The sequence below is a fragment of the Manis pentadactyla genome, chromosome 3 (genome assembly GCF_030020395.1).
Source record: "Manis pentadactyla isolate mManPen7 chromosome 3, mManPen7.hap1, whole genome shotgun sequence".
Lineage (NCBI taxonomy): Eukaryota > Metazoa > Chordata > Mammalia > Pholidota > Manidae > Manis > Manis pentadactyla.
In genome coordinates this window covers 147,969,871-147,991,458 of record NC_080021.1, presented here as the reverse complement: position 1 = coordinate 147,991,458, position 21,588 = coordinate 147,969,871, and the positions used below count along the sequence as shown (strand labels likewise).

At 43.2% G+C, this 21,588-nt stretch overlaps 1 protein-coding gene across 6 annotated transcripts in view; it reads left to right on the top strand.

The window, feature by feature from the left end:
* The first annotated feature begins 694 nt into the window (after positions 1 to 694).
* PCSK5 (proprotein convertase subtilisin/kexin type 5) overlaps positions 695 to 21,588 on the top strand; it is a 452,855-nt gene continuing 431,961 nt past the window's right edge. For 5 of the 6 annotated variants that reach the window (XM_036893448.2, XM_036893449.2, XM_057498569.1 and 2 more), the window contains exon 1: positions 695 to 1,402. In XM_036893448.2, the coding sequence (XP_036749343.2) occupies positions 1,214 to 1,402 (189 nt within the window). In that variant the 5' untranslated portion in view covers positions 695 to 1,213. The remainder of the gene's footprint in view (positions 1,403 to 21,588) is intronic. The other variant, XM_057498570.1, reaches the window with a different exon arrangement.

Genomic DNA, 21,588 nt, shown 5'->3' with positions numbered 1-21,588 from the left:
AATGAATGAATGAATTCCCTGGGCCCCAAATCTCCATCTGCTTTCGTACCAAATATTCATAGAAACACCTTTCCTCAATTCCACGACTGGGATTTTACTCTCTGGTGGCGTTGCCTACTATCAAATGCTCGGATTCCAAAAGTCTGCACGGCAACAGACTTGGCCTTGGAGCCGCCGCGGTTGGCTTTTGCACGAGTCGGTGCGCCTTACAGTCCTGCGCGGTAGCTTCTCCTGCGAGCAGAATGTAAAATACACAGTTGCTAAAAAGCATGAAGAATTAACGAAGTGAAAATCTCTAGTTATTTCTTCGGCAATTGACACGCATGTGACCTTTAATACATAGTTGTTTAAGGAGGTTCAGAGCTAAGATGAATGAATCTTCGGGGCGCTTGACTCGAACGAGCGGGCAAATCACTCTAGTCTTTCGGGAAGCGGAGGTAAATTAATACAATTCCAGGAGGGCGGGGAGAGAACTGGGTGAAACCCCGACGCCTGATATCTACTCCCAGATCTTTGGAAAGACTCGCTTTTGCTGCCCGGGACCCTGGAGGTTGCAGTCCGGAGAACCCGGCGGCACTAGGACCTGGTTGGCGCTTGGCTGCGTCCGCTTTCGGGCGGGCGGAGGAGGGAGAGGAGGAGGGGGATGTGGAAAGGAGGGGTGTTAAGGGGGTGGGGGAGTCATTTATGCAGAGCAGGCGCTGCTGCCATTGCCACTCACACTCCCCACGCGCTGCTCGGAGCCCGAGGGAGCGCGGGGAGCCAGCTAGCGGGCGCTTGGAGCCCGAGCCAGCAGAGGGGGCGCCCGGCCGCTGTCTGCACCTCCGCCTCCGCCGCGCTTCGCGGCCCAGGGAGGAGCGAGGGCGAGGCGGAGAGTCCAGGAGTTGAGCAGGGCGAGACCTAACTGCGGGAGGGCGCCGGCCCCACTCAGCAGCCTCCTGCAACCGAGCCGGGGAGCGCCCGCTGACCGCCTTGCGGGCCGGAGAGCAGGGAACCCGGGTCCCCGCAGTCCCAGGGATGGTCTAGGAGCTGGCGCGGGGGTCGCTGCTCTGCTCCCCGCCGGGGCTGGCCGCCTCCTGCTGATCGCCCAGGGCTGCGAGCCGCGGCGGCCGGGGGCTGCGCGCCTGGGCGGCGCAGGCCGGAGAAGTTAGTTGTGCGCGCCGTTTAGTGCGCGGAGCGAGCCAGCGAGCAAGGGAGGCAGCGAAGCGCTGGGGCCATGGGCTGGGGGAGCCGCTGCTGCCCGGGACGGCTGGACCTGCTGTGCGTGCTGGCGCTGCTCGGGGGCTGCCTCCTCCCCGTTTGCCGGACGCGCGTCTACACCAACCACTGGGCAGTCAAAATCGCCGGCGGCTTCCCGGAGGCCAACCGCATCGCCAGCAAGTACGGATTCATCAACATAGGACAGGTAACGGCAGGCTGGCCCGGCACTCGGCCCTGAAGCTGCCGGGGTGGGGGGAGTCCCCCACGACCTCGCGCTTCTTGTCCCCTCCTTGTCAGTTACCCCTCCCCCTCTTCCAGATGTGTTGTCCTATAACTCTGGAGCGATTCTCTCTCTCACACACACACACATACTCCTCCTCCTCGCCCCCTGTAGCTGGGGGTTGTGTTTTGTTTACTTGTGTGTGTGTTTTGGTTTTTTTTTTTTGCAAGCCACTAGGGACAGGTAGGGTGTCTGGGAAAAATCCGGTGTGTGCATACCCCCGTGGTGGTTTCAGATCCGATCGGACCTTTTGGCATCGAAAGTCTGGGAGCACCACAAGCCCTAGTCTTTGGGCGGGTGCGGGTGCGGGGTACGAGGTGAGCGCGACTCTGGTGCCGGCTTAAGGTTTCTGAGAACGCGGGGAAGGGAAAGCCTTTCCAGCTCAGTTGTGAATTTAGCCCAGAAAGAAGTTTGCTCTTCTTGGGCGAGAGAACAGCTGTTCTCTGGAGACGCAGGAGGCGTGGGGACCCGAGCTGAAAGGGAGGAAGAAGGCGGAGAGAGGGAAGAGGGGGCCGGACCTGTTCTGAGCGCAGATTCTGGGGGAGACCTCCAGGCTTCCTCGCCTCTCGCGTGGTATCCCTGTGGGGTGGGGGTGGGGGGGCTCCTGGATGGGGAGACAGGAAACTTTCGAGACCCGCTGACCTGGCGGTGCTCCGGGGAAGGAGGCAAGCCTTCCCCCAGGGAGGGACGTGCTGGGCCTGGATGGAGCCGGCGCCGTGGGGCGAGAGTTGGGTGGGCTGCAGGGCGGCGGGGTTTTTGTGAGGTGTTGCTTGCGGGCTTTCCTCCAGGCTGCCCGCTGAGGGGACAGTGAGTTGTGTTACGGCGCTGATTGGAAGCGCAAGATTTGGAGGTACCTCCGGGCTAAGAGTGGCCTCCTCACTCTTTTTCCTGCAAGAAATGGCGTGGAGAGGGCTGTGTACGTGGGTCCCAGAAAGTGCCCCCTACCATACATCCCGTCCCTCGCTTCTCCCGGCCGGGCCAGACACTGGCGAGACTGCTGGGGGTGGAAGGCGAGGGTGATGGGACCCGCTCCCGGGACTGCTGGAGATGCCTGCGCCCTTCGCGCCCTGGGCAGAGGGTGGTGCCAGCTGGAGCAAGAGAGCACAGTTTCTGATGCCATTGCGCTCCACGTCCAGGAAGGCAAGCCCTGGACCGCAAGGACCCTCAGCTGCTTGGAGGACACGGCACGGGAGAGAGGCAGAGCTGCTGTCGCCGCGTTTAGCAGGAGCTAGGGAGCGCTGCGGGGTTCGGAGGAGCTGGGGCGTGTGAGGTCTTGCGCTTTGCGGGTCCAGTCGGAGAACACGTTCCAGAGAAGCTGGTGCTGTGGAGGGCTGATACCTGGGCAAGTGTACGGTCTGTAGCTCCCGCATCCTCCACCCGCACCCCACACAAACCTGGAGGGCAGGAAGGGAACCAGCCAGGTTTTGTTGCCTTCGTGCCTGTCGTCTTCAGGAGGGGTCCATTCCATTGGCTTGTTAGGATTCTACTGGCTGCTGCTTTCTCTGGGAGAAAACAGTGGGCCTGTTCAAATCTTTTTACCTGAACTTTTAAAGTTGGGTGCTGCATGTGACCCCGGAATGTAACTGGGAAGGCTAACAGTGAAAGTAGATGTGTTAATAAACTTTTCAGAGTGGCTTCTCTCGGATTCAGCTAATACTGAACATTTCCCATATACCAGGCTTATTTAGAAGTGTAAGTTCTTGAACATATACTCCTTCTGTTAGGACTCCCCATCCAGGCCTATGCATTCATGGATCCTTTCTTATAGGGAATCCATCCACCCCATGGGGGGAAGGAGGAAAACAGTAAACTCCCCATTTCCCTGGATTTTGATTTAGTGGCTCAGTAGACTAGAAACAAACATGCAATCTTAATGCATGGAGACTTAGTTCAAACAGACCTGGACTCTTTGAATCTCAGAAGCTTCAGGAGTTGGAGCAGAAACACCTGTGTCTTAATGAACTTATTAAACAGATTAGATACTGCAGAACCTGGCAGAGCCAGAGAGCACACTCGCACCTAACCCACTTTAGAACAAGCTAATGTTGCAGTCAGTGTCTTGCCAATTGGCTCGGCTTTTTACACAGGGCCCTCCAATGGAGATCCATGGCTTTTCATCGAAAAAGTAATACAAATAAAGTTTACATCCAAATAACACCAAACGCTATTTATTGTGGTTTTTACAATGCCAATGAGGAAATTTAGTGCTTATAGAAGTTCCAGAGGACCCCCTGAACGGATGCCATAACCAGTGTGAAAAGATCAGCTGTTCTTACAGTGGAAAGCATTTGCTCTGTAGATCAAAGGAGAGTAACCCTGTGCTAAGTCTTTGGGGTGGCAAATTGAGTTCACACATGCAATATCATTGCACTGTAAGGGCCAAATGTATTTCTTATTTATCCTTTACTGCTCTGACCTTTTAACACTTTAGACATCCTTTTTTTATTCTTTCTCTCCATCAATAAACCAGCTGTAGTTCAGTTCAGGGCAATAACTAATTTGCAAATGTCTCTCCTGTTATTACCCTTTTGGGCTTGGGGTCCCATCTTATGTGTCACAAAAGGGAATTGAGACCTGTATGGTTTCTGAAGCTATTTAATATCGTGGTGGCATTTTTTTTTTTTTTTTTTTTTTTTTTTTTTTTTTTTTTTTTATAATAATTATTTTTTATTGAAGGATAGTTGACACACACTATTACATTACATGAGTTTCAAGTGTACAACACAGTGGTAGAACATTTATATACATAATTCTAGGTTCCAGCTATCACCCTACCAAGCTGTTACAATATCTTGACTATATTCCTTATGCTATACATTACATCCCGGTTACTTATTTATTTTACCATTGGAAGTCTGTCCTTTTTTTTTTTTTTTTTTTTTTTGTGAGGGCATCTCTCATATTTATTGATCAAATGGTTGTTAACGACAATAAAATTCTGTATAGGGGAGTCAATGCTCAATGCACAATCATTATTCCACCCCAAGCCTAATTTTTGTCAGTCTCCAATCTTCTGAGGCATAACAAACAAGTTTTTACATGTAGAACAAATTCTTACATAATGAATAAGTTACATAGTGAACAGTACAAGGGCAGTCATCACAGAAACTTTCGGTTTTGCTCATGCATTATGAACTATAAACAGTCAGTTCAAATATGAATACTCATTTGATTTTTATACTTGATTTATATGTGGATACCACATTTCTCTCTTTATTATTATTATTTTTAATAAAATGCTGAAGTGGTAGGTAGATACAAGATAAAGGTAGAAAACATAGTTTAGTGTTGTAAGAGAGCACATGTAGATGATCAGGTGTGTGCCTGTAGACTATGTGTTAATCCAAGCTAGACCAGGGCAATAAAACATCCACGTATGCAGAAGATTTCTCTCAGAACGGGGGGGTGAGGTTCTAAGCCTCACCTCTGTTGATCCCCAATTTCTCACCTGATGGCCCCCCTGCGACTGTGCCTGTCTTAGGTTGTTCCTCCCTTGAGGAATCTTACCCGTCTCTGGCTAACCAGTCATCTTCCGGGGCCATACAGGGAAATGTGAAGTTGGTAAGTGAGAGAGAAGCCTTATTGTTTGAAAAAGTTAGCTTTTTACTTCTTTGCATATTTATGCCCTGTGGCTTCTATGCCCAGCATTTGTCTTGAGGTATCTTTACCACTTGGAAGAATTATGACACTCGGTAAATTTGATATGAGGCACGAATTCTATTTAAGGGTTGTAATTAGGAAGGAAGAAGAAAAGCTATAGAAGTAGCAGGCGGAAGAAAACATGGGAAGATTGATTATTTCTTTGATATATCTTCTTGTAGAGTAACTTCAGCATGTATAGGTTTTAAGCTACTACTTAAATTGCACACACACATTAACATAATAGGAGTATAGTTACATAACCAAAGCATATCTGTAATTACCAGCCATCTGCAGTGAAACCAAGAAAACCAGTTAGGCACCTTAGGCATTTGTGAAAACTTATCTATGATATGGTGGATATTGTCCAAATGAACTTGAACAGTCTGAGAGAAATCAGACAAATTAAAACAACCCATTCCTGGGGACTGTTCACATGCCATATGTTCTTTTAACAATAAATAGTTTGTAGTTGTAAGACTTTGGAGCGCTACAATTTGCACTTCTCCAAATTCTTGGTTGAGTTCCAACAGTATAGATCCAGTCCAATTTTGTTGTTTTACTGTATGCACAGGCCAGCTTAGATATCTCCTTCCTCATTCCCATGGCAAGTCCAGGAACTGGTGGGATGAGTGCATCTACAGCTGTAGCAGTGCGTGGATCTTTGTTGGGGTTTATCGATGATCATCTTCTGGCATGAGTCTTCCAGAGAGTGCAGATGTTGGAAGTTCTTTTTCATATCGTATCTTAGTTCATTTTCGGGGTAGCCCAATTAGGCTTTGATCCTCTGTGTAAACACAAACAGACCCTTTGCCTACACTTTTATATGCCCTTTATACCCTTGTGTAGAACTCGTTGGAGGTTACCACACAGGAACTGCCCTTTTTTTTTTGCTATCACTAATCTACACTTACATGACGAATATTATGTTTACTAGGCTCTCCCCTATACCAGCTCTCCCCTATAAACCCCTTTACAGTCACTGTCCATCAGCATAGCAAAATGTTGTAGAATCACTACTTGCCTTCTCTGTGTTGTACAGCCCTCCCTTTTCTCCTACCCCCCCATGCATGTTAATCTTAATACCCCCCTACTTCTCCCCCCCTTATCCCTCCCTACCCACCCATCCTCCCCAGTCCCTTTCCCTTTGGTACCTGTTAGTCCATTCTTGAGTTCTGTGATTCTGCTGCTGTTTTGTTCCTTCAGTTTTTCCTTTGTTCTTATATTCCACAGATAAGTGAAATCATTTGGTATTTCTCTTTCTCCGCTTGGCTTGTTTCACTGAGCATAATACCCTCCAGCTCCATCCATGTTGCTGCAAATGATTGGATTTGCCCTTTTCTTATAGCTGAGTAGTATTCCATTGTGTATATGTACCACATCTTCTTTATCCATTCATCTATTGATGGACATTTAGGTTGCTTCCAATTCTTGGCTATTGTAAATAGTGCTGCAATAAACATAGGGGTGCATCTGTCTTTCTCAAACTTGATTGCTGCATTCTTAGGGTAAATTCCTAGGAGTGGAATTCCTGGGTCAAATGGTAAGTCTGTTTTGAGCATTTTGATGTACCTCCATACTGCTTTCCACAATGGTTGAACTAACTTACATTCCCACCAGCAGTGTAGGAGGGTTCCCCTTTCTCCACAGCCTCGCCAACATTTGTTGTTGTTTGTCTTTTGGATGGCAGCCATCCTTACTGGTGTGAGGTGATACCTCATTGTAGTTTTAATTTGCATTTCTCTGATAATTAGCGATGTGGAGCATCTTTTCATGTGTCTGTTGGCCATCTGTATTTCTTTTTTGGAGAACTGTCTGTTCAGTTCCTCTGCCCATTTTTTAATTGGGTTATTTGTTTTTTGTTTGTTGAGGCGTGAGAGCTCCTTATATATTCTGGACGTCAAGCCTTTATCGGATGTGTCATTTTCAAATATATTCTCCCATACTGTAGGGATCCTTCTTGTTCTATTGATGGTGTCTTTTGCTGTACAGAAGCTTTTCAGCTTAATATAGTCCCACTTACTCATTTTTGCTGTTGTTTTCCTTGCCCGGGGAGATATGTTCAAGAAGAGGTCACTCATGTTTATGTCTAAGAGGTTTTCGCCTATGTTTTCTTCCAAGAGTTTAATGGTTTCATGGCTTACATTCAGGTCTTTGATCCATTTTGAGTTTACTTTTGTATATGGGGTTAGACAATGGTCCAGTTTCATTCTCCTACATGTAGCTGTCCAGTTTTGCCAGCACCACCTGTTGAAGAGACTGTCATTTCGCCATTGTATGTCCATGGCTCCTTTATCAAATATTAATTGACCATATATGTCTGGGTTAATGTCTGGATTCTCTAGTCTGTTCCATTGGTCTGTGGCTCTGTTCTTGTGCCAGTACCAAATTGTCTTGATTACTATGGCTTTATAGTAGAGCTTGAAGTTGGGGAGTGAGATCCCCCCTACTTTATTCTTCTTTCTCAGGATTGCTTTGGCTATTCGGGGTCTTTGGTGTTTCCATATGAATTTTTGAATTGTTTCTTCCAGTTCATTGAAGAATGTTGCTGGTAGTTTCATAGGGATTGCATCAAATCTGTATATTGCTTTGGGCAGGATGGCCATTTTAACGATATTAATTCTTCCTAGCCACGAGCATGGGATGAGTTTCCATCTGTTAGTGTCCCCTTTAATTTCTCTTAAGAGTGACTTGTAGTTTTCAGAGTATAAGTCTTTCACTTCTTTGGTTAGGTTTATTCCTAGGTATTTTATTTTTTTTGATGCAATTGTGAATGGAGTTGTTTTCCTGATTTCTCTTTCTGTTGGTTCATTGTTAGTATATAGGAAAGCCACAGATTTCTGTGTGTTGATTTTGTATCCTGCAACTTTGCTGTATTCCGATATCAGTTCTAGTAGTTTTGGGGTGGAGTCTTTGGGGTTTTTTATGTACAGTATCATGTCATCTGCAAATAGTGACAGTTTAACTTCTTCTTTACCAATCTGGATTCCTTGTATTTCTTTATTTTGTCTGATTGCCGTGGCTAGGACCTCCAGTACTATGTTAAATAACAGTGGAGAGAGTGGGCATCCCTGTCTAGTTCCCGATCTCAGAGGAAATGCTTTCAGCTTCTCGCTGTTCAATATAATGTTGGCTGTGGGTTTATCATAGATGGCCTTTATTATGTTGAGGTACTTGCCCTCTATTCCCATTTTGCTGAGAGTTTTTAACATGAATGGATGTTGAACTTTGTCAAATGCTTTTTCAGCATCTATGGAGATGATCATGTGGTTTTTGTCTTTCTTTTTGTTGATGTGGTGGATGATGTTGATGGACTTTCGAATGTTGTACCATCCTTGCATCCCTGGGATGAATCCCACTTGGTCATGGTGTATGATCCTTTTGATGTATTTTTGAATTCGGTTTGCTAATATTTTGTTCAGTATTTTTGCATCTACGTTCATCAGGGATATTGGTCTGTAGTTTTCTTTTTTGGTGGGGTCTTTGCCTGGTTTTGGTATTAGGGTGATGTTAGCTTCATAGAATGAGTTTGGGAGTATCCCCTCCTCCTCTATTTTTTGGAAAACTTTAAGGAGAATGGGTATTATGTCTTCCCTGTATGTCTGATAAAATTCCGAGGTAAATCCATCTGCCCCGGGGGTTTTGTTCTTTGGTAGTTTTTTGATTACCTCTTCAATTTCGTTGCTGGTAATTGGTCTGTTTAGATTTTCTGTTTCTTCCTGGGTCAATCTTGGAAGGTTATATTTTTCTAGGAAGTTGTCCATTTCTCCTAGGTTTCCCAGCTTGTTAGCATATAGGTTTTCATAGTATTCTCCAATAATTCTTTGCATTTCCGTGGGGTCCGTCGTGATTTTTCCTTTCTCGTTTCTGATACTGTTGATTTGTGTTGACTCTCTTTTCTTCTTAATAAGTCTGGCTAGAGGCTTATCTATTTTGTTTATTTTCTCGAAGAACCAGCTCTTGGTTTCATTGATTTTTGCTATTGTTTTATTCTTCTCAATTTTATTTATTTCTTCTCTGATCTTTATTATGTCCCTCCTTCTGCTGACCTTAGGCCTCATCTGTTCTTCTTTTTCCAATTTCGATAATTGTGACATTAGACCATTCATTTGGGATTGCTCTTCCTTTTTTAAATATGCTTGGATTGCTATATACTTTCCTCTTAAGACTGCTTTTGCTGTGTCCCACAGAAGTTGGGGCTTAGTGTTGTTGTTGTCATTTGTTTCCATATATTGCTGGATCTCCATTTTGATTTGGTCATTGATCCATTGATTATTTAGGAGCGTGTTGTTAAGCCTCCATGTGTTTGTGAACCTCTTTGCTTTCTTTGTACAGTTTATTTCTAGTTTTATGCCTTTGTGGTCTGAAAAGTTGGTTGGTAGGATTTCAATCTTTTGGAATTTTCTGAGGCTCTTTTTGTGGCCTAGTATGTGGTCTATTCTGGAGAATGTTCCATGTGCACTTGAGAAGAATGTATATCCCGCTGCTTTTGGATGTAGAGTTCTATAGATGTCTATTAGGTCCATCTGCTCTACTGTGTTGTTCAGTGCTTCCGTGTCCTTACTTATTTTCTGCCCAGTGGATCTATCCTTTGGGGTGAGTGGTGTGTTGAAGTCTCCTAGAATGAATGCATTGCAGTCTATATCCCCCTTTAGTTCTGTTAGTATTTGTTTCACATATGCTGGTGCTCCTGTGTTGGGTGCATATATATTTAGAATGGTTATATCCTCTTGTTTGACTGAGCCCTTTATCATTATGTAGTGTCCTTCTTTATCTCTTGTTACTTTCTTTGTTTTGAAGTCTATTTTGTCTGATATTAGTACTGCAACCCCTGCTTTCTTCTCACTGTTGTTTGCTTGAAATATGTTTTTCCATCCCTTGACTTTTAGTCTGTACATGTCTTTGGGTTTGAGGTGAGTTTCTTGTAAGCAGCATATAGATGGGTCTTGCTTTTTTATCCATTCTGTTACTCTGTGTCTTTTGATTGGTGCATTCAGTCCATTAACATTTAGGGTGACTATTGAAAGATATGTACTTATTGCCATTGCAGGCTTTAAATTCGTGGTTACCAAAGGTTCAAGGTTAGCCTCTTTAGTATCTTACTGCCTAACTTAGCTCGCTTATTGAGCTGTTATATACACTGTCTGGAGATTCTTTTCTTCTCTCCCTTCTTGTTCCTCCTCCTCGATTCTTCATATGTTGGGTGTTTTGTGCTGTGCTCTTTCTAGGAGTGCTCCCATCTAGAGCAGTCCCTGTAAGATGTTCTGTAGAGGTGGTTTGTGGAAAGCAAATTCCCTCAGCTTTTGTTTGTCTGGGAATTGTTTAATCCCACCGTCATATTTGAATGATAGTCGTGCTGGATACAGTATCCTTGGTTCAAGGCCCTTCTGATTCATTGTATTAAATATATCATGCCATTCTCTTCTGGCCTTTAGGGTTTCTGTTGAGAAATCTGACGTTAGCCTGATGGGTTTCCCTTTATAGGTGACCTTTTTCTCTCTAGCTGCCTTTAACACTCTTTCCTTGTCCTTGATCTTTGCCATTTTAATTATTATGTGTCTTGGTGTTGCCCTTCTTGGATCCTTTCTGTTGGGGGTTCTGTGTATTTCCGTGGTCTGTTTGATTACTTCCTCCCCCAGTGTGGGGAAGTTTTCAGCAATTATTTCTTCTAAGATACTTTCCATCTCTTTGCCTCTCTCTTCTTCTTCTGGGACCCCTATAATACGGATATTGCTCCTTTTAGATTGGTCACACAGTTCTCTTAATATTGTTTCATTCCTGGAGATCCTTTTGTCTCTCTCTATGTCAGCTTCTATGCGTTCCTGTTCTCTGATTTCAATTCCATCAATGGCCTCTTGCATTCTATCCATTCTGCTTATAAACCCTTCCAGAGTTTGTTTCATTTCTGTGATCTCCTTTCTGGCATCTGTGATCTCCCTCCGGACTTCATCCCATTTCTCTTGCGTATTTCTCTGCATCTCTGTCAGCATGTTTATGATTCTTATTTTGAATTCTTTGTCAGGAAGACTGGTTAGGTCTGTCTCCTTCTCTGGTGTTGTCTCTGTGATCTTTGTCTGCCTGTAGCTTTGCCTTTTCATGGTGATAGGAATAGTCTGCAGAACTGGGACGAGTGACGGCTGGAAGCACTTCCTTTCTTGTTGGTTTGTGGCCCTCCTCTCCTGGGAGAGCAGCGGCCTCTAGTGGCTTGTGCTGCGCAGCTGCGCGCAGACAGGGTTTCTGCTTCCTGCCCTGCTGCTATGGAGTTAATCTCCGCTGTTGCTGTGGGCGTGGCCTGGCTCGGGCAGCTACTCCAAAATGGTGGAGTCGCGTTGGAGCAGGAGCTGCTGGGAGGCTATTTATCTCCGTAAGGGGCCTCCCTGCTCCCTGCAGCCCAGGGGTTAGGGTGCCCAGAGATCCCGGATTCCCTACCTCTGGATTAAGTGACCCGCCCTGCCCCTTTAAGACTTCCAAAAAGCACCCGCCAAAACAAAACAACGACCACAAAAAAAAACAAGAAAAAAAATTTTTTTAATTAAAAAAAAAAAAATTTTAATTAAAAAAAAAAAAAAAAGTGGTCGTTCGTTTTTCTTTATTCTCCAGTGCCAGCCTCAGGCCTCTGCTCACCGGTCTTTCTGCCCTGTTTCCCTAATATTGGGGTCCCTGTCCCTTTAAGACTTCCAAAAAGCGCTCGCCAAAACAAAGCAGCAAAAAAGCAAAAAAAAAAAAAAATGGTCGCGCGCTTTTCTTATGTCCTCTGTCGCCCAGCCTCCAGTGCCTGCTCACTGTTCTTGCTGCCCTGTTTTCCCAGTATCGAGGGCCCTGCACTCTGGTCCGGATGGCTGGGGCTGGGTGTTCGGCAGCCCTGGGCTCCGTCTCCCTCCCGCTCTGCCTGCTCTTCTCCCGCCGGGAGCTGGGGGGAGGGGCGCTCGGCTCCCGCGGGGCCGGGGCTTGTATCTTACCCCCTTCGCGAGGCGCTGGGTTCTCTCAGGTGTGGATGTGGTCTGGATATTGTCCTGTGTCTTCTGGTCTTTATTCTAGGAAGGGTTGTCTTTGTTATATTTTCATAGATATATGTTGTTTTGGGAGGAGATTTCCGCTGCTCTACTCACGCCGCCATCTTCCGGGAATCCCCGTGGTGGCATTTTTTATAGCTTCAGTATAATATTTTAGGTGACTGAAGTAGTGCATTTTCACCAAAGGAAAGGTACAGTTTTGACTGTCAGCATTTAATATTTTATATAGCATCTTAGCATTTAAAAGTCACCAAAGATAAAATTTCTGGCCTGGAGAGTTCTATAGACAAGAATAGGCATGTGCAGAATAACACAAGAGCAAGCAAGCAAGCCAACAAATAGGTAGAAAGGGTGTGCTTGGCTTCCTGGAAAGGAATAATCATGAGGGTTTTCTTGCTTTTGGTTATAGAGATAGCATTATGTATTGGCTGGTCTTCACATAACGTTAAGATTTTGTGAATGAAATTTGAATTCAAAATTCTGAAATGGTGCTGTAATTATTAGCAGCAGCTGTCCTTATGTCCACATATCTCATAATTTGCTTGGTATTAGTGTCAGCTGTAGAATGCCCTGATTTTCTTTCCCTACAAGCTCTGTCTCTAAGGCCTTTTAGGATCTAGGATGACTGGCCCCCACCAGGCTGTCTGAGGGTAGGTGTGCCTGTCTGTCAGCCTGCACAGGGACTGAAGAAGAGGCCTTAGTCCTCCCTCACCAATTGTATTCTCTGACCCTTTGAGCTAACAGTGTGGTGGTGACAGGATAGCAATGACATCAAGGAGTAAGACCTGACATAATGTTAATTGTGAACCTTTGTTTGGACTAAGTTGTAGATTAGTTTTAAGTAGAAACTAATGATAGTTTATGTTTTATTAGATTATAACTAGGAGCGATTAATTTCTGATTATTTGAACCCAGGGATAAGGTTTCCTATGAAGGTTGTTTGCAATGTGCCACAGCTGTATTGTATTTATCCTTTTGTGACTTGCTTAAAATCCTGATTCCAAGTTGAGATTACCAGTAGCGAAAACTCCTTCGCAGACCATGTAATGTATCTTGAGCAAGATTCCAGAAGGATAAAGCCAGGTGCAAGCAATTCTGGGGAAAACTGTTATCTGGTGTTCCCACTGAAAGCATAAACTTGAAAACTCCAGAGATGCCACTTGCAAGGTCTTTGAAAGCAGGAAAGTCACTGAACTTAATGGAGCCCCTGTTCCTTCATCTGGAAAATGATAAATCTCTAGATAATAGAGTGAGTTGACTATGCATTGCTCAGCACATAGTTAGGCTTGCAGTGAAAAGATTGTTGAATCTGAATCTGAAATAAGTGAGATTCAAACTTTATTTAGATAGTAAGGAAGACTTTAAAATGGGAGATGCGGAATTTGAAGATCAGGAAAATAAATTCTTAATGGCGAAGTATAAAGTGAGAAATCAGAGCTTTGTAGGTATGGAAAATAGTTTTCCATTTCAACCAACAATTTAAAATCATTTAAAAATAGTTTTCTGTTGACTTCTAAACAATTCTGACTGTTTTCCATGGCAGTGCCCTCCTCCCTGGTTGATCCTTATAGCCCATTAAATATTAAAGGATAAGCTTGCTGGAGAGGGAAGAAAGGGGAGAAAATATCTGAAGACTGGTTGTTTTATAAAGCATTTCATTTGGTGCATTATATTCGAGCATATTTGACTTTATATTTTACATAATTTTGAATGTAGTTTCATATTAGGAAAGTTAAAAGCAACATTTTCCAAAGGTCTTGAGCAGGAAGAACCTTGTTCAGCAATATCCCGAAGGTTGATGAATTTTGACCCGGGACAATTGAAATGTTTGTTGATAAACAGTGGTAAGTGAGTTCTGGGTAGCCAGGGAGGGCACTGGAATTAGGGGATGTGGCTAGTCTGATGGGTTGAATGAGAGTGGTCTACGCTCCCGTAGTTAAATACTTAGGCATTTTGTAAATAGAAAAATAAATGGATGTGGGAGTCCCAGGGTTGATGCCTATGTGAGATACATCTGGCTTTGCACAGGGCTACTCCTTGCACCCAAGAACCTTGGCCCTGACCTCTGCTAGCCACTCTGACATGCATAGTTCTGATGGGCAGGGAACCTTAACTGGAAAAAGCAGTTCATAGTACTTGGCTTGATGATGGTGGATCTGTTGCATTAACCTCATAGGCAAGGAATGGCTTATATGTGGCCATTGGGATTTTCAGGGTCTATTTGAAATGAAAAATTGCATTTTTGTGAGCCCAAAGGCAGCTGAATTTGCCTTATCTCTATCTTTCTTGAGCTTATATCCAGAGATCCTAACCTTAAAGGTCAGCCAGAGAAGCAGGGCAGTGTGCTGGGAGAATGGCCAGTGATGTCTGACTCTGGTTAGGAAGGGAGGGAGTCCTGACACAGAAACATCCCCTGGGCAGGGAGTGGTATTCGCATTGTTAGTTGAAGTTATGTGAAGCAGTGTCTGGGTTTTCCCCAAGGCTAAAGCATCTCCAGGCATTCTCTCTGCCTTGGGACTTTATCACTTGGCTCATTCAGGTTGGATGCAGTGACAGAGGCCGACTTTGGCTTCCTGGCTGGTCAAAACGAATGCTTATAGGCATTCATGCATGCTAGAAGAGATGCGTGTATATATGTGTATATCTGTTAATTTTTATTTTTAAAATGTGCACATAATTTAGAGTGAAAGTACTCATGCAGTATTTTCACTAGTTTAACAGATTATCTCTCTTCATCTAAAGGTACCAAGAAGTAGCTGTCAATGCCAATCAACTTAGGTTTGGGTTAATCCTGGGAGGAAAATGAGACCAGAAAGAAAGCAAGTCCAGGAGTCCGAAGGTTTGAGTAAAACTGCAGGCTTATTTCATTCATTAATCAGCCTGACCCTCAGTGCCTTGTTCTTCAAATAGAGGACCCTAATACCTTCTCCATCCACCTCACAGGGTTGCTGTGAAATCAAGTGCCCTAAGAATGAATGTGAATAATAAATAAAATGAGGATCTCTCAGGGCCCAAGGATATGCAAGGGTGCTCAGAGGAAAAAAACAATAGAATGCTGTGGTTAATAGGGAGCAACAGGTGATTTCCCAGATTCTGTGATTGCCCCTAGGGCTCTCGTGGGGGCTGAAAGCGGGAGGAGTCCATGTTGCACTGATTCTTCCTCTGGAGGATAGTGATAGTCACACTTTTTCCCCAGGAGCCATGGAGAGATGTGTGGGGCTGGGGGGAAGTGATCAGATCATCAACAGCTAAGGCTACCCATCTCCAGGTTGGACAGCCTTGGCTTATAAGGCCTACAATATGGAGGTTGCAAGACTTCTTTATTTAAAGAATCAAAATATAATGTTTTAAATTCGACTCAGTTGTGAATATGTATGGAAGAGTGGTGGGAAATAAAACTGAAAAAACAGGTAGGTCCAGAAGGAACACAGGTAGGGCTCTTGTGAATTCAAGTGGTGAAAACCCAACTCATACTGCTTCCATAAAACTAATAAGCAAGCAGACAAGGAAGCAGGCAATCTGTTAGTTTAAACAGACCTGCGTAACTTGACGTGCAGTTCTGAAAACAGAAGCTGAACCCTTTTTGCTACCAGACTTTACTTGATCTGTACTTTCTTTGTGGCAAAACCTATCCTGACCTAAGCTGACATTGTTTTGTTGCAGAATTATGTTAATGTGTTGGATTACGAGGATATTGTCCTTGATCCAGGTAGAGGTATGTAAAACACACTCCAGGATGTTCCACACTGTACTTTTCTCATCTGGAGAATTCTGAATTCTGAGACACATCTAGATCCCAGAGTTTCAGAGAAGTGATTGTGGGTCTGTCCAGCTGAAAGGCCAGAGGTAGCCTAATGTCAAGGATTTCTCCAGGTTCCCTGTGTCAGCTAATTCCCAGGCCCTTTCCACAAGGTAGCAAAGCTCATGTAGTGCTTACAACCCTTGTTACCCAGTATTGAAATTTATTGCTAAAAAGACTCCAGTTCTTCCTGATTGGGTCGTATCCCACCTTATGGGCCAATCACTTTGTCCAGGGGAGCAGCAGCACATTGGGTAGTCAGCTGGATCACATTTCCACCCCTGAAGTAAGTCATGCTGGCCATTGATGGGCAACCCAGCAACTGGGGTGGGGCAGTTCCCTAGAGAAGGGAATGTAGTTACTCGAAAAAGGGAAAGCAGATGTGGAATGAGAAAAAACTTCACTACCAATCAGGTTATATAAGGCTTTAAATGCCTGGGCCAGGGAGTTTCAATAATGAGTAGGATAAAGAGTTACACTGAAGGGCCTTAAGAAGTAGGCAACAACCTAGGCATGTGTTTGAAGCTCTCTGTGCCTCAGTTTCTTCATGCATGAAAAAGATCTAATAGTATTTCCCTCATAGGATTGCTCTGAGGATTAGTTAAAACTAGTTAGAATAGTGCTTGAGATATACCACATGCTTAATAAATGTCCATTATTGTTATTTTGTTGAATTTTTTTCACTATGTCATACTCAGTTTCTATATGTTGTTTGCATCCTCTTGTTTTCACTTAACATTATATCATGAGTCTTTTCCAATGTTACTAAATAATTCTAGACCAATTTTAATGGCTTCATAATTGAAAGCACCAGATTATATTGGTAGTAGTGTGACCATACATCATATTTTGCCAGGGGTAGTCTGGTTTATGCCTGTAGTAAACCAGTTCACCTCCATTAAGTATTGTTTTACATCCCCTTTTAATTACAAACATGTCTGAGTTTCGAAGAGAAATGATACGGTCACCCTAATGTATGTTTATGTGTGTGAGTGTGAGCAATTGCACACCTATCTTTCCACTGGGTGGAAGAACATAAATTTTACATTTGTGTCCCCAGCACCTAGCATGGTGTGTGGCATGGAAGATGCACAGTGGGCACTTGGGACAGGAATAATAAAGGGCTTGTGAAGAGAGGATTAGGTTTGGCAAGGAAGTAAACTTTGGTGCCTTGTCTTGAGACTACAGAGGAATGAAGGCTGAGTGGAAATTTAGGGGAGTTCAAGTTGGGGAGGCAAGGAAGAGAGCACATGTGTAGAATGGCCTCCGTCTCAGTCACTCAGAGGTGAAGGCCACCTGCCAGGGGAAGGGGCAGCTGGGTGAAAATGGTGTCTGGGTGCACCAGTGTTTTGGGACATATTTAAGAAATTCTGATAAGAGCCTATGATCAATGACTCTGAAAAGAATTGCCAAGAGGCAATGAGATTTCTTGCTTTTATTGTGGACCCTTGAAAAACACAGGTTTGAACTGCACAGGTCTGTTTATATGCAGATTTTCAATAAATCCAGAACTGTAATTGTATTTTCTCCTCTTTATGATTTTCTTAATAACATTTTCTTTTCTCTAACTTTATTGTAGGGATATAGTATATAATACATTAATATACAAAATATGTGTTAATGTACTGTTATTGGTAAGGCTTCCAGTCAACAGCAGGTTATTAGTAGTTAAGTTTTGGGGGAATCAAAAGTTACATGTGGATTTTCCACCTTGCAGGGAGTTGGCACCCCAACCCCTGTGTTGTTCAAGAGTTGGCTGGCACTTAGTCATCGCTCAGTAAATAGTGGTGACATGAATGGGTGTGAAAAAATGAACCAGTCTGTATTATTTTGTGCTTTTGTCACTAATGCTCAGGAACCTGAGATTGGAAAAGGACAAAAAATGGGGTTAGAATTTACCAGGGGGAGAGAGAAGGAAAAACTGTGGGAAGCTGGGGTTGAGGGGTGGGAAATGAATGGTTTTTGAACACAAGGGGTAGCACCCTTGAAATGATAGACAACAGTGTCCAGGTTTTAAGGAAGGTGGTGGAGACAAAATAGGACTGTTAGGCCAAAGGCATAGCATGGGTGTTTGAGCTGTAAATTCAAAATAAAAATGGAGGGCCAGCTTGACAAGAGTAGAAGCAGTGGAAGGATGGGAGGAGCCGCCCCAGAGGGTATTATTACTATTAATTTTTGGCTCTAAGTTAGAGCTCTTCTGCATAATGATAGGTCCAAGATGTGGACATGCTGGTGGGCTGACCAGAGAGGGAACAAGTGAAGGCCACTGGGTTGGACAGAGTAGAGAAACTGAACTGTGAGGCTGGGATATTGAAAGGGTTATCAGTTTGGATAAGATGTGGATTTCAGGTAATTTGTGCTGGTATATCTGCTAGGCAGGTAAACGTGAAGTTTGGTCCATACTTCAATTCTCCTTGGAAAAATTTAGGTATTATCTCTACTTTACACATCTGCGTGCCATTATTTGCACTGCAGATCCTGTGTCAACTTAAGGGATGAAGACAGACGCATGGGTGATTGCTTTCAACTCCCAAATGTGCCCTCCTATATTTGATTTAAAAACTGAAGATTGCATTGAGCACTGAACACAGAGGGAAGAGAGTAAACAGAGAAGGTGAAACCAGAAATAATAACTTACATAAAGATTTTTAAATAGTGGATACTATACCACATTTTATGCCTACCTCCGCCTTAAGTTATCATGTGTCCTACTTTCATTATAAAAAACCATTATACCTATAATTTATGCACATGTTATTTATTCTAGCCTTAAATACATTATTTTATAGGGTACAATAAAACTGTTCTGAGCATGTCTTCTGTGTATTCTTAATCTAAACATTATTGCCTTTTGGAAATATAGAAATATTTAAAATGTATTTTTGAAATTATTCATAGATTTCCAAGTAATATTTAGATTTTTCTATATACTATTGGATTAATATTGTTTGCATTGGTATGTCAATCTGATTTTGGGTTAGCATTACCAAAGAAGCATTAAATTTCTAGTTTAATCTGTGTATTAGCTAAAAGGTTAATTCTGTCCTGGGAAAATTACAGTGTGTATACCATACCAGCATTGAAACTAGTTAAGATTTACTAAAAGCAAGTACTTTCTTGCTTCCCTTCCCAGTGTATATATATGCACATACATACATACCATGTATGTATATTTGTAGTAAGCACTTGAGGTCTGATATTTTGATGATAATTACTAAAGGTCCTGTATTTTTCTACTCTGAGAAGCTCTTACAGCTGTAAAAATACACCAGTTCCCTCCATATCACGGTTCCCAGGCTTGTACCTTGTTTTCACTAGTTGAAGTTTCTCAACCGAAATAAAATTGGCCAGTGCTCACTAGTTTGAATGCAGTGCAGAGAGGAGAGACAATCCCAGGGCCTTTAATCTTGTAAGCAAATATCCGTAACTGTAAATTTAGAAGTTTACTGCTTGCTCATCCTGTGCCTATTCGAGTTGCATTGAACTTATACGGGTTTGTTTGTTTTTTCTGTGTGAGTGTGGTATCCCATTCATCAATTCCGAAGTTTTTAAAGAGAAATCTAAATTGTAGGCCACTTAGGATTTATTACAGCCTGGCTTCCAGCAAAGCCCTTTTTTCTTTCTTTCTTTTCTTTTATTTTTTTTAACTCTGGGGCATCTCTCTATTTGGTTAGTGCTCATGAGCCACTTTACCAAATGCAACATTCTTTGACTCATCATAGGGTGATGTCATGGCCCTGGGGCTGGTTGGAGAATGCTGAGAACCAGTAAACAAAACTCAAGGCTGTAAAGAGGCAACTTGAATTCTCCTCTAAGTCTTGCCCTGCCACTAATTTGCCACATACTTATGAGCTGGTCTCAAGTTTTCTCTGTCTTAAAGGATTAGTTTTTATTCATCATTTATTTAAAAAATTGTTATTGAAGGACACCATCAAGAAAGTGAAAAAGCAACCCCCTAAGGGGAGAAAATATTTATAAATCATATCTATTGAGAAACTCATATGCAGAATTTATAACAAACTCCCAAACTCAGTAATAAAACAACACAATTAAAAATGGGCATGAAGGATCGGAACAGACATTTCTCCGGAGATGCCTGTGTGTGTGTGTGCTCAAAATCATTATTCACCAGGGAAATGCAAATCAAAACCACAATGAGATACTAGGTTACACTCATTGAGATTGCTGTAATCACAACGACAGATAATTGCAGGTGTTGCCGAGGAGGTGTTGGAACCCTCAGATATTGCTAGTGGAAATATAAAGTGGTGCAACTACTATTGTAAAACAGTCTGGTAATTCCTCAAAAGGTTAAACATAGTTACCATATGACTCAGCAGTTCTACTCCTAAATATATACCCAAGAGAAATGAAAACATTTGTTCATACACAAACTTACAAAAGTTCATGGCAGCATTATTCCTAAGAGCCAAAAAGTAGAAATAACCCAAATGTCTATCAACTGATGAATAAATAAAACAAAATATCATATGCCCATGAAATGGCATATTTTTCCACCATAAAAATGAAGTATTGGTATCCACACAATAAGGATGAACCTTGAAAACACTATGTTAAGGGAAGAAAGCCAGTCCCAAAAGGCCACATAGTCTGATTCTGTTTATGTGAAAAGTTCAGATCAGGTAAATCTATGGAGACAGAAAATAAATTAGTGGTCACCTAGGACTGGAAGGGTTGGGGGGACTGGGGAGTGACTACACAGGGGTATACAATTGCCCTTGACGGTGATGAAAATGTTCTAAAATTAATTGTGATTTTTGTACAATACTGACTCTACTAAAATCATTGAATAGTATACTTTTGGCAAAAGGCATGACATGAAATGTGTGGAAATAGGTCTCAGTAAAGCTATTAAACTGTTATGGAGTACCTATTGTTTTTCAGCTATTCTAATAGGCACAGTGCTACTCCATTTGTCTTTAATAAAGTATCTGCTCACGTGAAGCTTACAGTGGGAGGAGACAAGCTATAAGCCAGCAATAAAATGAAGAAAAGAACTTCAGACTGTGACAGGCACTGTTGGAAATCAAAATACATAAGTAGCGTGAAAAGTGACGGCGGGGTGGGAGGACTCCTTTGAATAGGTGGTTGGGGAGGCTCAGTGAGGCAGAGGCATGGATGCTGAGAAGGAGCCAAGTACAGGGAGGTCAGGGGTGGGTGAGGTCCATGCCAGGGAGACACCCCAGTGCAAAGGCCCCAGACAACGGAAAACCACTGGCATAAGTAAAGTCTAGTTAACTAGGAAGGAGTACCAACCTTGAGGTTGGAGAGGATGACCTTAAATCTTTATTTTGGTGATACCATTTTCCTGTTTAGAAGCCACCAGTAGTTCCCATTTGTTTACTATGTTTAAACACATTCCTTTTCTTTGGCTTTAAAAGGCCTCTGTCTATTTGTCCTGAAATACTTTTTCCACCGTCTCTCCTGTCTGACCCTTAACACAGCCAAACTGGACTTCCTATTGTTGCCCAGATATATGATTGCTTTCCTGTTTCTGTGCCAATCTTTCCACTGGAATATTCACCTGACACCTTGCTTTTCTGGAAATTCTCTCTCTTAAAGGCATATCTTAATGTCACCACTTTACTATACCTAGCTCTGGAAGTATAGGTAAAATATAGGTGTAGATACAGGTAAAA